General features: G+C 39.8%; 1 protein-coding gene across 1 annotated transcript; it reads left to right on the top strand.

The window, feature by feature from the left end:
- The first annotated feature begins 7,895 nt into the window (after positions 1 to 7,895).
- TTR (transthyretin) lies at positions 7,896 to 14,523 on the top strand. The gene is made up of 4 exons (XM_020992594.2): positions 7,896 to 8,005; positions 9,563 to 9,699; positions 11,956 to 12,091; positions 14,254 to 14,523. Exons 1-4 carry the CDS (start codon positions 7,937 to 7,939, stop codon positions 14,359 to 14,361), a joined length of 450 nt encoding a protein of 149 aa, XP_020848253.1. The 5' UTR covers positions 7,896 to 7,936; the 3' UTR covers positions 14,362 to 14,523.
- The last annotated feature ends 157 nt before the right edge of the window (positions 14,524 to 14,680 follow it).

Genomic DNA, 14,680 nt, shown 5'->3' with positions numbered 1-14,680 from the left:
TACTCCCAGTTCTTCTCTCCAGGGCCAAGGAGAATAAGTCTAATCCCTCTTCTACATGATAGCCCTTAAAAAAAAAGACAAAAAAGATATTTATAGGATAACTTTACTAGATATTTAAAAGGAATAGCAAGCTGTACATAATAGATTTGCAGTTGCATGTGCAATCAATTTTTTTTATTATACTATGTTATGGAAATGCTGGTTTTATTCCATAAATTAAAAATAAATGAATAAAAATTTTAAAAAATAAAAAGAATTAAAAATATATTTGAAGACAGCTATGGAATCACCTAATCCACCTAACCTTTTCTAGGCTAAACATCCTTAGTGGCTAGCAGTAAGCCTTCTTCAAGAAAAACACAAATAAACATTATCTATGTTGTACTATATTTTAATTTATTTTGTTAAATATTTCCCAACTATATATCACACCTCTCTCTAGAATATGGTCTAGAAGCCCTTCACTGTAATAATTTCATTCTATTGGTCAGCAGACGATATGAATGTGCTTCCAAAAATGTTGCATCCAGAATGGAACACGAAAAGCCCTTAGGATGGTCTGATGGGGACAGAGTAGAGTGGAACTATGACCTCTATTGTTCTAGACACCGAGTTTCTCCTGTAGCCTGTTGTTCAGTTGGTTCGGTCATGACCAACTCTTTGTGACCCCATTTAGGGTTTTCTTGGCAAAGACACTGAAGTGGTTTGCTATTTCCTTCTCTAGCTCTTTTACAGATGAGGAAATGGAGGCAAACAGGATTCAGTGACTTGCCCAGGGTAACTTGAAACTGCGTTAGAACTCAGGTTTTCCAGACTCCAGGGAGTGCTCTATCCTCGCTATACCTTGAGATCATTTCAGTTGTTTTGGTTGTCCTATCCCATAACTAACTCATATGGAGCTTGCAGTTGTATAACAGCCTCAGATATTTTTCAGGCAAATTGTTGTTTAGCCATACTTTTTCCATCTTATATTTGTGAAATTGGGATTTTAACCCAAGTATAAGGCTTTATATTTATGCTTTCATCTTACTAGATTCAATCTATTGTCTATGCCTGTCACCCTACTTAGCTAATCAATGCCTAAAGATCTGCTCATTTTCCCACATCTGTTCCTTCCTTTCTATTTACATACCATTATCATCTTTTTTACCCCCCAGACTACTGTCATAACCTTTTAGCCAGGCTTTCTACCTCCAATCTCTTTCCTCCAATCCCTCCTGCATACCATTATTAAATTTAGCTTTCACAACATTGACTCTTGTTCAACACCTGCAATGGACCAAAATCTTTCATTTGCATACTGGAAAAACCCAAATTGCCTAGTATTCCAATTCCTTCACAACCTGGTTCCACCTTCCCTTTCTAGACTTTTCTCCAACTATTCCCCATAACTTTTCTGACTGATCACTGCAGCCCAAGATGATTCCTTCACCTTCAGAACTATTTGCACCACTCAGAATTTACATGTAACCTTCTACTGTTTTTTTGTTTGTTTGTTTGTTTTATGAGTAGAATATCTTTGGTCCTCCCAGATGGATTCAAATGAACTTTCTAATAAACTTTCTCACTTCTGTCTGTCTGTACGCCCTAACACAATATCTTGTGCATAATAAATATTCAAAACATATTTGCTGGTTAATTTATTAATAAGGCTACAAACATCTATAATTTCCTTTAGCAACCAATTACGGAGGAAGAGACATATTCATGGCCACTCTCACCTGGAGTAAAGAACTTTCTACATGCCAGTGCAGATCACATCCCCTCTATGAGCTGGTAGACATCAGAGAAATTTTACTGAACTATAGAGTTTAAGTAACTTACCCAGGGTCGCATGACTAATAAGTGTGAGAGGCAGAATTTGACCCTAGGTCTTCCTGACTCCAAGTCTCTTCACTCTGATTATTATAAGACTAACATTGTGTAGCAATCCTATGCTCTTTTTGCCACATTAGTGTCTCCCAACCTTTTCAAATATAAGGAACACTTATTAGTGTTAGATTGTTTTTAGCCACTTCACCACAACCACATGGTAGCTGTACTATTACAGCTGCTGATTGAGAAAACATGAAAATGACTAAAAGCTATTAAGAATTCAGAAATGCTTTTATAATGCATTTTATTAATTATGACATCATACATTTCAGAAATTGTATATCTATTCAGTTGACAGAAGATATAATTGTTTATGAATTTGTAGACTTCTTGCAATAACTCTAAGAGTATCCCAAGAATACACAGTCCTCATAAATTGAGAATGGCTACTATATATCGTATGTCCTCTTGATTATTATTAATAACAAGCACTTATATAGCACTACAAGGTTTTCAAGGCGCTTTACATACTCATCTCATCTGGTCTTCTCATTTGGTCTTCACAACAACCCGGAACGGTAGGTGTTATTATTAGCTCCATTTTACAGATAGGGAAACTGAGGCACATAAAGGCTAAATGACTTACCTAGGGACTCATAGCTAGTGAGTGTCTGAGGCAGGATTTGAAATCATGTTATCCTGACTTCAAATCAAAAACTCTACCCACTGCTAGACCTAAGAGCTACAATGACTGATCTAGATCATGTTTTCTCTTTAACAATACTCTGGGTGACTCATTGCCCTTTCTGGGCTCAGGTGCTAAAGAGCACAAGGGGGCAGAACCCTGAGTCATGAGGCTTTGGGTGGCTGGAAGGCAAAGATCCAAGGCAGGAATGATAGCATGGTAGAGGGAGACTGGACTCTGGATTCATGACATTTGGGAGCCTTGGGGTTGGGGGAAGTTTGAATTGAGGAAGAGACAAAACCATCTATTCTCAAGCAGGGAAGAAGGCAAAAGAAAGGACACAAAGGGAGGGGCCAGAAGCGAAGAGAAAGGTGAGCTCCAGGCTCCAGGGGCTTTATCTGGACAGAAGCAGTGATAACAGGATATAGCCTTCCCTCTTAGCAGCTCATAAAGTAGGGGGCCTCCAGCAGTCAATGCTAGGCCAGCCTTCACTCTTCTTCCCAGAGAAATGTTTAGGGAAAGAGAATGAAAACTTTAAAAGAATGAAATAAGACTGACATTCAAGGTGAGTCTTGCAAGTTTAGTGTGATTTCATAGGCAACAAAGGGAAGGTCCTTCCATCCTAGGAACCTCTCACCTGCCTAAAATTCCTTCAAAATGGGACAAAGCTCTTTATTACACAATTATTCTTGAGTCCATGGCAGGACTTAGCTTCCCACCATCCACCAGACCAACCCTAATCAGCATTTAATATTCCAGTATGAAAACTAGACAGCAGGGGATATCGAGTGCTGAACCTGGAGTCAGGAAGACCTGTGTTCAAATCCTGCTTCAGCCACTAACTAGATGTGTGACACTAGACAAGTCACTTAAACTCTGTTTGCCTCAGTTTCCCCAGTTATAAAATGGAGATAATATTAGCACCTTCCTTTCAAGGTTGTTGTGAGAACAAAAGGAGTTAATATTTATAAAGTGCTCTGTGAACCATAAAGTGCACAAATCTAGCTGTCACTATTATTATTATTATTTTAAATTATAGTATAACTAAAAAGACACATTGCACACAAATGACAATTAAAAATGCACAACTCTCCAACATATTAGACATTGCAAATTTACATACTATTAAGTGACTCTATACATGACAAATATATTCCAGGGATAAGAGTCATGGAGGCAGGTAGGGTCAGTTGTGCCATGAGCATCCCTGCTCTGCTGGAGTACATCCTGGGCCTCTACAAAGCCAATGCTTTGAACCACATGAAGGATTATATGTCAAACTCATATCAGCTAAGATTTCTGAAGAGGCAGTTCCACTGAGTCATTCTTCATCCTTCATGGTTTCATTGATTATACACATGATTTAGATTCTATTCACCAATTTTCAGACATACTTGGAGAAATTCCGTTGGCACTTTTCTATAGGTAGACATCAGGAGGTCAAGAAACACCAATGCTGGTAATTTGCTGTGGGCCGGAGATAAATGTTCCCTTGTCACCCTTTCTCAATGCAGTTTGACAAATGATTAATGTGCAAGGATTTCAGATTTAACACATGTGATGATGCAAATTGAGCCAAAAGCACTCAGGCTTCCTCCACAAAAGATATGAGTGAAAGATAGGAAAATAGTATTTCTTAAATCTATTTTCAATCTTATGTGCACAGAATCACGAATGGCTCAGAGTTGGCAGGGACCCCAGCATTCATCTACTCAAACCTATACCTAAGGATTCTCTCTATAACAACCCAAAGTGTCCATTCAGCCTTTGCTTAGAGACTTCTTGTGGCAAGGAGCCCACCACCTCTTGAGACAGCACATTCCATTTCTGGGTGGTTCTAATTGCTAGGAAAATGTTCATAACATGAAAGTGAAATCTCTTTTTCTGCAGTTCCCACCCACTGTTACTTGTTCTGCCCTCTGGGGTTCTTCCACATGAGCTTTTCAAACACTTAAAGAGAACTATCAATCGCATTAGAAGTCTCCAGACTAAACCCCTACAGTTCCATCACCCAATCTTCACATGGCGTCATTGGCCTCCAATTCTTTCATCTACTTGGCCTCCTACAGCTGCACTCCAATTTGGTTATGGCCTTCCTCAAATGTGTCATCCAATTGAACAAAGTATCCCAGATATGATCTAACAAAGGCAGACAAAGAGCTTATCCCTCTTTTTCTTGTGGACATTACGCCGCCTAAGATTATATTTTTTCAGGTATCATGAGGTAGTGGATAAAAAGCCAGAGTCAAGAACACCTGAGTTCAAGTCTCACCTCTGACCCATATTCCCTATGTGTTTGACCTAACTGGTCAGAGTGATCTAGCTGAACAGTTGACCTCTCTGGCTCTAACAGCCGACCTCTAACAAGAGTGAAAGAAGACATTAGTGGTAACTCGTGCTTGACCAAAGGTTGGAGATATTCACTCTCATCATGTCAGATAATAATTTAGGAATAATAACTAGCATTTACATAATGCTTCCAGGTATGGAAAGTGCTTTCCATATGTTCTCATTTGATCCTTACTGTGGTAGGTGCTAATATTTTCTCTGTGACAAGAAATGAACCTGTTTATTACGAGTCACAGGGTTGGATGAGTCCTCAAACAGCTGAGTATCCCAGCAACACTCACTAATCAACTGGAATAACAAGAGAACTACAGAAGTGTTAATGGTCTTTTTCATCTCAGTTACCCAGACAAGGTGTAACCCTATCAGTAGGGATGCCTTCAAAACCAGAAGACAGTGACACATAGCTGGAAAAAAAATTTGAAAATTGACTTTAAAGCACTCGCTCTCTGCCCCCTCAAACATTCCCTGCATCTGGAGACCTCATTAGGACTGCTTCCATTCACCCAGGACGTCTCTAGCCCTCCTGGCCCATCTCCAAGGCCATCTCCACAGCTCCTGCCACAGTGCCATGAATTTCACCAAGCAGATAAGAGGCAGATTTGTTTATCTTGAATAATACTCCACCTAATATTCTATCTCCAAACCACATCAAACTGAATATACTATTGTCAACCCAAACTAAGCACAAATTTGGTAGAACTGCTTAGTTTTCTCCGTCTTTGACTCTTTCTAGAATGATGGAGTTTGTGTCAAAGTTTTGAACACTGGCTCTGTTACGTTCTGTCCATGTGGTCTCTGTGAGCCCTAGTTTCCTTATTTGTAAAATGAGGAAGTATAACTACGTGATTGAACTCAATGTTGTGCCTCTGAGTTCCCTTCCATTTGTGTGATAACTCTCCACTGATCAAAGGAAAGACGAGGACTTCCTCTAGGCCTCCCCTTATTGGATATTGGGCTTCTGATGGCTCTTACCCAGAGGTATTGTAAGGCTCATGAGAAATGGATGTAATGAACTTTGCAAACCTTAAAGTGCTATATAAATGCTGGTTATCATTATTACTGCTATTATATAATTAGCCTGGAATTGTGATGACTCCATTCCCTGATTCTTCTACTACTGTATTCAAATAGTGTTTATAGAGCAATACAGGGATGTGTTCATAAATGTTTAATAACCACCTTTAGAGAGGGGAAGGGGAAAGGAAAAGGCACTTATGTAGTGCCACACTATGCTAAGCTTTTACAAATGTTTTTTTTCATTTGATCCTCACAACAACCCTGTGTGGGAGGTGTTATTATGGTCCCTATTTTATGGTTGAAGAAACTGAGGCAGACAGAAGTTAAGTGACTTGCCCAGGGTCACAAAGCTAGGAAGTATCTGAGGCTGAATTTGAACTCAGGTCTTCCTGACTCCAGGCCCAGCACTCTATTGATTATGCTACCTAGCTGCCTGTAAAAAGCAATTGCAGGGAAGAGGGAATATATGCATACACACTTTTAAGTTGGATTTGCATTGTTAATACTTTCTTAAGTCTGGACAATCAACGAAATAATAAGTCAAGCTCTTGCCAATATCTGAGGTGTAAATGCTCACATAGAAAATTTAACAATGGACTGGCTCCAAAATGTCCATCCCCTGGTCAAATATTTGTTGGGTATTTTTCATCTGCTCTGTGTCCTTGACAATATTTGCCTATGTCAGTGTCTCCACTGGGGACAAGCTCTCTCTCAATTGCTCGGTATAGCACTTAATACAGCATCACACACGGGTTGGCACTTGATAAATGCTATCAGATGATTTCAATTCCTGGGCTTGCAAGGCTGTCAGGATGAACATAATGTTATGGTAATCACTGCCTCCAGTTCTAACAGCTGTCTGATCACACCCCTGCAATTCTGATTCTGACAGAAGGCAGCTGGTCAGGTTGGGGCTGAATGTGCCAGGGGAGAGAAGATGCTGGATGGTCACTGACTCTGGCTGCTTCAGCTGCTCATTCTTACCAATTCTGGTGAGGCATGAGACATTTTACCTCAGGCTTAGGTAGTCTTTGTGTGGGAAGTACAAAAACATTGGGAGAGAAAATACAGACAATGCAAAGCATCCTGGTGAAATAATTTGGCTAAAACCAAACCTTTTTACATTCAGGTGCTGTTGTAGGAAGGTGGGGTGGTTTTCTCTGCAAGCTCATTATCATAGATCAAGGCGTGTGATGTGTTTTAGTGCAGTCCATTTTAGCACAGAGAGATGAACACTGTGGTTGAAGGGCAAAAGAATTCGTCTGTATATTACATCTTCCTACTAAAATGGACAAAGAGTGAGAGAAACATGGGAATACGCAGAGGGCTATGAAAGGAACAAACCGAGACCATGATCTGAGAGGAGGAGCCTTGAATCTGAAGTTAGAGGTCATGGAATCACAGGATCACACAGTTAAAGATAAAAGAAAACTCAGAGATCGTCAAGCCCACGCCCACTGTTTTACTGATGAAACTGAGGTACAGAAAACTTAAGTGACTTACCCAGGGTTGCACAGTTTATGTATCTGAATTGTCTTGGGTCTGAATCCTAGGTTACACTTAAGGTAGTAACTGTGCCACTTATTACCTGCATAACCTTGGCCAAACCTTCCTTGGCCTCAGTTTCCTCATCTGTTAAATGAAAAAGCTAGAGTTGATGATCTACAGATTCCTTTCCAACTCTAAACCCTTTGAATCTTTTAATCTGCTAAGAATGATATTCCATGCAAATATATCCAATGTTATTTATCCAATGATATTCCAATATAATCCAATAACTCTGACATAATCCAATCTCCAATGGCATTCCAATGAAAATGGATTCTTTTATTACAACAAAATGAATCCTAGCAATTTTCCACAGAGAGAATGTTCTGACAGCCTAATCTCTCCAGACAAGGTTCATATTTGAGTGAGTTACTTATTCTCTTACTGTTGACTAGGTAAATAATCAGAATCAGCAGATTTGAGGTCCTTTAGGCGAGGATAAGCGGCTTAACTCAAAGGACTGAGGTATAAAAGCCCCAAGCTGGGAGAAGTTGGCACAGAGATTTGTTCATTACCAGCAAAATGGCTTTTCATTCCTTCCTGCTCCTTTGCCTTGCTGGACTGGTGTTTGTGTCTGAAGCTGCACCTGTGGTGAGTTTGGTTACTGAAAATCATCCATTTGTGGTAAGCCTTTCATATCCACAGTGGACAAGGTAGACATGGCTTTTTTCTGGCTAAGTTAATTTTTTAAAATTTTTGTAATTAATGGCCTTTTAATCTTTTAAATCTTTTAAAATGCAATTAAATTGAAGTAACCCCCAGAGAGGGTTAAGTTCCATCAAACATCAACTGAATTGAGCACGGAGTTACTATTCTCCGCTGTGTTCTTACTGCTTCTTGCAGCAGTTGGTGCCTCAGTAATTGTCAATGAATAATGGGAATGGGAGTGGAATGAATGCTAGTTTTCCAGGGGACCTGGCCTTTGTGAAATTTCTGCATGGAACAAATGTAGGCGAGACTATACTGCAATCCTTTGCCTACATAACAAGTCTCCCTGGCCCAGAAGGCAATAGAACTTCTAAAAATTTAAAGCAGTCCCAAAGTAGACTGAGCTGTGTTAGAGCTGGAGGGGACTCTGTCTCACTGGAGTTTTTAAATGAATCCTGGATGGCCCTCGTCAGGTATATTGTAGAAGGGAGTCTCACTCAAGTACAGATTGGACTTCATGGTCCCTGAGGTTGCTTCCGACTTGGAGATTTTGTGATTCTGTGTTATTCTTATTGAACCTTTGAAGACTCTTGATTCAGAAGGGATAAAGTTTCAATCATATACTTACCTAATTCTTTCATCTACTGTAAAAATTACCTGAGAAGGAAGATTGCATACTGGGGAGACCTGAGTTCATACCCTGCCTCAGACCCTAGCTGTGTGACCCTGGGTAAGTCATTTAACCTCATTTGTCCTCAATTTTCTTATCTGCAAAATGGAATTAACAGTGACACCTACTTTATGTGTTACTGCGAGCATCAAATGAGAGAACATAAGTAAAATACTTTTAAAAACTTTTAAGTGTTAGATAACTATCATTATCCAATGTTTAAAAAGTGCATGCCATTAATTCTAAAGTTACTATAGAGGCATCATTATTGTCATCACCACCAAAATCATCATCATCACCTACATGGCACTTTAACATTTACCAGCTCTTTGCTTATATTATCTCATTTGATCCTTGCAATAATTCTGTGAGGTAGGTGCCAGTATAATACCCATTGTACAGATGAGGAAGCTGAGGCTGGGAGCAGTTAAGTGACCTGCCCAGGGTCACACAGCTAGTAAGTGTTTGAGGTGGGCTTCAAACTCAGGGCTTCCCTGCTTCAAGTCCATCAATATCCATTACACCACCCAGCTGCTCCATTTAAATAATTCAATTATCCAGTACTTTCTGGGGCAACTCCTACCACAGATTTGACTGGGAATGCAATCTAGATGAATGGGCTTAATTTGTTCAGCATCTCTAAGAGCTTTGTAGGTACTGCTGAAGCAGCAAGATAGCCCAGGGCAAAAGCTAGTCATACCTGAGAAACAGCCTTCCAATGGGACTCAAAACTCATTTTAGATACTACTAAGAAGTAGGAAAGCACACATTTGCCTAACTCACTTCAGGTTTCCAACACCTCACTGAGTTTTTTCTGTTGCCTTCTACAGATCCATGGAGGTGAGGATTCCAAGTGCCCTCTGATGGTTAAAGTTCTCGATGCAGTCCGAGGAAGACCAGCAGCCAATGTGGATGTGAAAGTGTTCAAAAAAACTGAGGAGCAAACTTGGGAGCTCTTTGCAGCTGGGTAAGTGACAAGCACCTGCTCTTTGCAAAAATGATTTACATCCATTATGTAAATGTGGGCTCTGGTTATTAATTTTTCCAGTTGCTCCTCTACCATTTGTCAAAGAGTGAGACATCAGGTAGGGGGAAAAAAATGCTATCATTTCATGCATCTAACAGCAAACACTTGTAAAGGGGACAGAGGCATCACTTTGGGATGAATGCTTGCTCATTTTTTTTTAGTACGGAGTCAATCCTGGGTTCTCCAATCATATGGTCAGCAGAGAACAAAATTCCAGCAGGTCCCACCAAGTCAGAGAGGGTATTAGTTCAGGTCCAATGATGCACTGTATTATATGCCTGTCATCTGAAGACCAGCCTAGGTCATTTCAGAGGGGTTCAATCAATGAACAAATATTTATTAAGTATCTAGTGTACCAAGCCTACTAGGCACTGGGGCCACAAAGATGAAACTATCCCTGCCCTCAAAAATTGTAAATCCTATATAGAAAGATCATCAGAAGATTGGCCACAAACATCTCATGAAGTCTATTACTCAGGCATAGAAGAATTGTGATTTAAATCAGTGGAGGGAGTATCCACATTTGTGAAATCCCAGATATTCCAAAGAAGAATAGAGCTCTTTACACTTCACAAAAAGCTTTATAGACATTATCTCTTTTACTCCTCATAGCCACCTTTGGAGGTGGGTCATGTAAATGTTTTTAATCCCCATTTTGCAGATAAGACCCAGAGAGATGAAATTTCTTATTCAAGCTCATACTGCTAGTAAGCAGCTGAGCCAGGACTAAATTTCAAGTCTCAACTCTCGAGCTAGTGCTCAATTTGATACCTCAAAAACCTGTTAGAGACACAGGCTCAAATCCCACCTGAGACCTAGGTAAATATGTGGCCTGGGCAATCACTTAATCTCTCTGGACTTCAGTTTACTCATCTGTAAAATGAGGGGATTGGATTCGATGACCTCTAAGATTCCTTCCAGCTCTGAATCTATGATTCTATAATCCACTTCCAGGTAACGCCTGCCATTCAATATAAAAGTGAGTTCTAAATCCTACTCACCAAGGCATCCCTGCCCTTGAAGCTTTTCACAGAAATCTCTGCACCTATTCATAAACCTAAATAAACCTCTGTCTAAAGACAGAGCAGCCAACCTAGCCTTACAGAACTGAATGGAAGAAGAGAAGCTGTTTTGTATTTATGCCTCTTGGAAAGAGTACTTTTGTGGTTTAATTGAATCTGTAATAGCCACATATGATTCTTCACCCATCATTAGGAAGTCTATTTTCTTGAGAGGATTTTAATTGAATTTGTATTTGTTTGTTCATTTTTGTCTACACAAATGCCAAGTAGAACTTGAAAAGTAGGCCAATGGAGTATTCTAAGCAGGTGATGCCATTCTACAGAGAATTCAGATGCTTGGTATGAAAATGACTTGTCAAGGAAAAGAAAATAATCCATCCAATTTGAGTTATTCTTTCTATATTAGAAGAAAGATTAAAACAATCAAAGAAAGGACTAAAGAGAAGAGGCAAAGCTATCAAGAACACGGCCACTTTCCACGTCCTTCGGTTTCTTGCAACCTGTGAATCCTTTGCTCACGTGATGTATTGGCTTGATCTTGCACTTTACCTTTAGGAAACAACAAAAACTAGACAAAATCCAATTGTAGATCAGTAACTGGGGAGATTAAGCAAATAAAGGGATCAGCTTTCTGTCTTTTTTTTTTTTGTACTTAGGTATCTCCTTGCACATCTAAATCTCCCTGAACTGTAAAAAAGCTCATGCATGTGAGAGGAAAGTGCAATCTCAGTGTGAGAACTGCATTTGGAGACTGAATTATTCAATCCATCTCGTAGGATTTAGAGCTAGAAGGGGCCTCAGAGATCATCTAATCCAATCCGCTCACTTTATATAATGCTATTCAACAAACATTGATTAAGTACTTACTCCCCTGCAAAGCACTGGGGACTCCTGCATGAATATGCATGAATATTTTCTCCACCTCCAACACAAATGAAAATAATATTCTAGACTAGAAATAATGAGGGTTTTTTTTTGTTATACGCCTCATAAACATCTGGTGCCCTTGTTGAAACAACCCCAGTGAAGTGACTGAAATTAAATAGCAGAAATGTAGTTTGGGTTATATTATGTACATAATTATATTTTACCAGTGTTCATGTCATCTTGCTAATTATCTCCTTAATGCCTGTAGAGCCATACACTATCTAACATTCACTTTCATGTTGTCCAGGAAAACCAATGACAATGGAGAGATCCATGAACTCACAAGTGATGACAAATTTGGAGAGGGTTTATACAAGGTGGAATTTGACACTATCTCCTATTGGAAAGCCCTTGGTGTTTCCCCATTCCATGAGTATGCAGATGTGAGTATAATGGAATGCGGGGTTTCTCTTTTTGATTCAGACAATAAAGGGTGAAGTACTATGTATACTTCTGAATTCATCTAGGGAAAGAAAGTCCATTTGTGGTTCACCTTTGAAAACAGATGTCTAGAAAGTACCAAATTTGCCCTATAGTCAGTCAGGCCTATAAAGTATTTCCTTGAGTCAGCAAGACAATCCTAGTTTGGGTCCTCTGATGGAGTAGTCATGAGAAATAAAATTTTGACTAACTAACTTGACCAAGTAGAATTGCATTATTTTACCTTGATTCAGATGTATTTGATTTCAGAATTTCTATTTCCTATTTGTAGCAGTCAGTGGCACCTAAGATGTTTTTATTTCTATTCTATATCACAGTTTTTGTGTGTGTATAATAAATATTTGTTCTTCAGTTCGATAATAAAACCAGTTATAAAAGTAGTTCAAGGTCCCCACCCTCAGCAGCGCATAGAGTAGTTGGTTATAGGACTACCACCACCCTTGCTCCCAAAGCTCCCTTGTCCTTTGTCTGCAAAACTACTAGAGAATCAATATAGGAAAGGTTTTTCTCTCTATTTCTCTCACTCTTCTTCCTCTTCCTCCTCTTCTTCCTCTTCCTCCTCTTCCTCTCCTTCTTCTCCTTCTTCTCCTCTTTGTCTCCTTTGTCCCCATGAAGAAATTCCTACACTGTCTTGGTCAAGGTTAAATCCAATGTTTTCCCTAAATTCCAGACCTACCTCTCCAACTGTCTGCTAGACATCTCCACTTGGATACCTCTAACTCAACATGTGCAAAATGGAACTCATCATCCTCTCCTCTAAACCTGTCCCTGGGGCGCAGTGGATAGAGCACTGGCCCTGAAACCAGGAGTACCTGAGTTCAAATCCAGCCTCAGACCAAGCACTTGACACTTACTAGCTGTGTGACCCTGGGCAAGTCACTTAACCCCAATTGCCAAAAAAAATAAATAAAAACCTGTCCCCCTCTTCCACTCCTCCTATTTCTACTGAGAAAGCCTTCTAGAATTTCTCACCCTGGCCCCAATGTTGACTCTTATTTCCTCTCTCATCATTCCCCATTCCTCCTCCTCCATCTGCATTATCTCTTATATTTGTCTCCTCTTTTCCATTGCCACAGTCACTGCCCTAGTTTGGGGCTCTGGATTATTGTTATAACATCCCAGTTGGTCTCAGAGCCATTAGTCTCTCTCCTCTCTAATATATCCTTCATATATCTGAAAACATAATCTTCCTAAGGCATTGTTTTGACTATGAGACTTTTCTTCCTACCTAAAAAGCCTTTGGTGACTCCCTTCTGAATATGCGATAAAATACAAACTTCTGATTCTGGCATTCAAAGACCTCCCAAATCTGGTTCCGTGCTACTTTTCCAGCTTTATTTCACCCTTTCCCCATACAAATCACACTGTGCCACCCCGTGTAGTCTTCTGTCTCTATTCATTTGGGCCCACAGTGGTTCCCATGTCTAAAATAGGCTTCTTCCACATCTCTATTAAAGAAAAAGTTGGGGACAGAGAGAGGAGAGAACAGATAAAGACACTTATTTAATTCTAAGTTTTGTTAGTATTAATATATATAGCAAACTACAAAGTCCCTGAAAACAAAAACTATGTCTCTTTTTTTCTTCTTTGTATTGGGGAGGAACTGTTTTTCTTTTCTCTAAGGAGGGAACATAAGGTCAGTAGCTTAAGTCAATAAAATATTTGGATTTCCATTCCTTGTTCAAACCCTTCCAAACTGTTTTAACAAAAAAAAAATGATACCACCACTTTCTGCAAAAGCCAGCCCACCCAGGGAATTTGTCTATCAATCGCAGAATGGCAGAATCAGAAAGGACCTCAGAGGCCCCATTATCCAGTTCATACTTGCAACATGAATCCATAACACATCTAGCAACAGAGGTTTTCTCCCCCCTCCCCCCACTTTCTCCTTCACAAACTCTATAGACAGGATCTTCATTACTTCATTTCATTTTCTAGCACTGCTCTTCTTGTTAGGAAAATTCCTCACATTGTGAAAGAGTGAGCAAATTATGAGGGAAGAGGAAACCTGCTTGAAAGTTCCTGCCAGAGAAACTTTGAATTGACCCTCCATATTATTCACTGTCCAGGCACTAATTCTAATGGTGGTTACTTTGCCTTCCAGGTGGTGTTCACCGCCAATGATGCTGGTCATCGTCATTACACCATTGCTGCCCAACTGAGTCCATATTCCTTTTCAACCACAGCTATAGTCAGCAACCCAAAGGAGTAAACAAATGTCATTTTTCTCTGTGGCAACAGCCATTAACAGAGGTTTGGCAGGGGAGAAAGGACCACCTTTTATGGAGTTAATAGTATCACATTTTTCCACAAAGCAGTGTTTTCACTTTGTTATTAACTTGGGCAGAGTCAATAAACCATTCTTGCTAAAGCACTTCCTGTTTCCTGCATTTTGATTCCTTGTTCTGCACCCCCAGTAGTTCCCCTAAAGGATCCTGAGCTCTCCAAAACAGGGAAGGCAATGTTCTGGAGTGTACCTGAGTCCACTGAGCTTGGACTGAGAAGTCATAGGTTTGAGTATGAACTCTATC

The sequence above is a fragment of the Phascolarctos cinereus genome, unplaced genomic scaffold (genome assembly GCF_003287225.1).
Source record: "Phascolarctos cinereus isolate Bilbo 61053 unplaced genomic scaffold, phaCin_HiC Scaffold_4;HRSCAF=312, whole genome shotgun sequence".
Lineage (NCBI taxonomy): Eukaryota > Metazoa > Chordata > Mammalia > Diprotodontia > Phascolarctidae > Phascolarctos > Phascolarctos cinereus.
The sequence above is the reverse complement of the archived record's forward strand: the minus strand, read 5'-3'. Positions and strand labels throughout refer to the sequence as shown.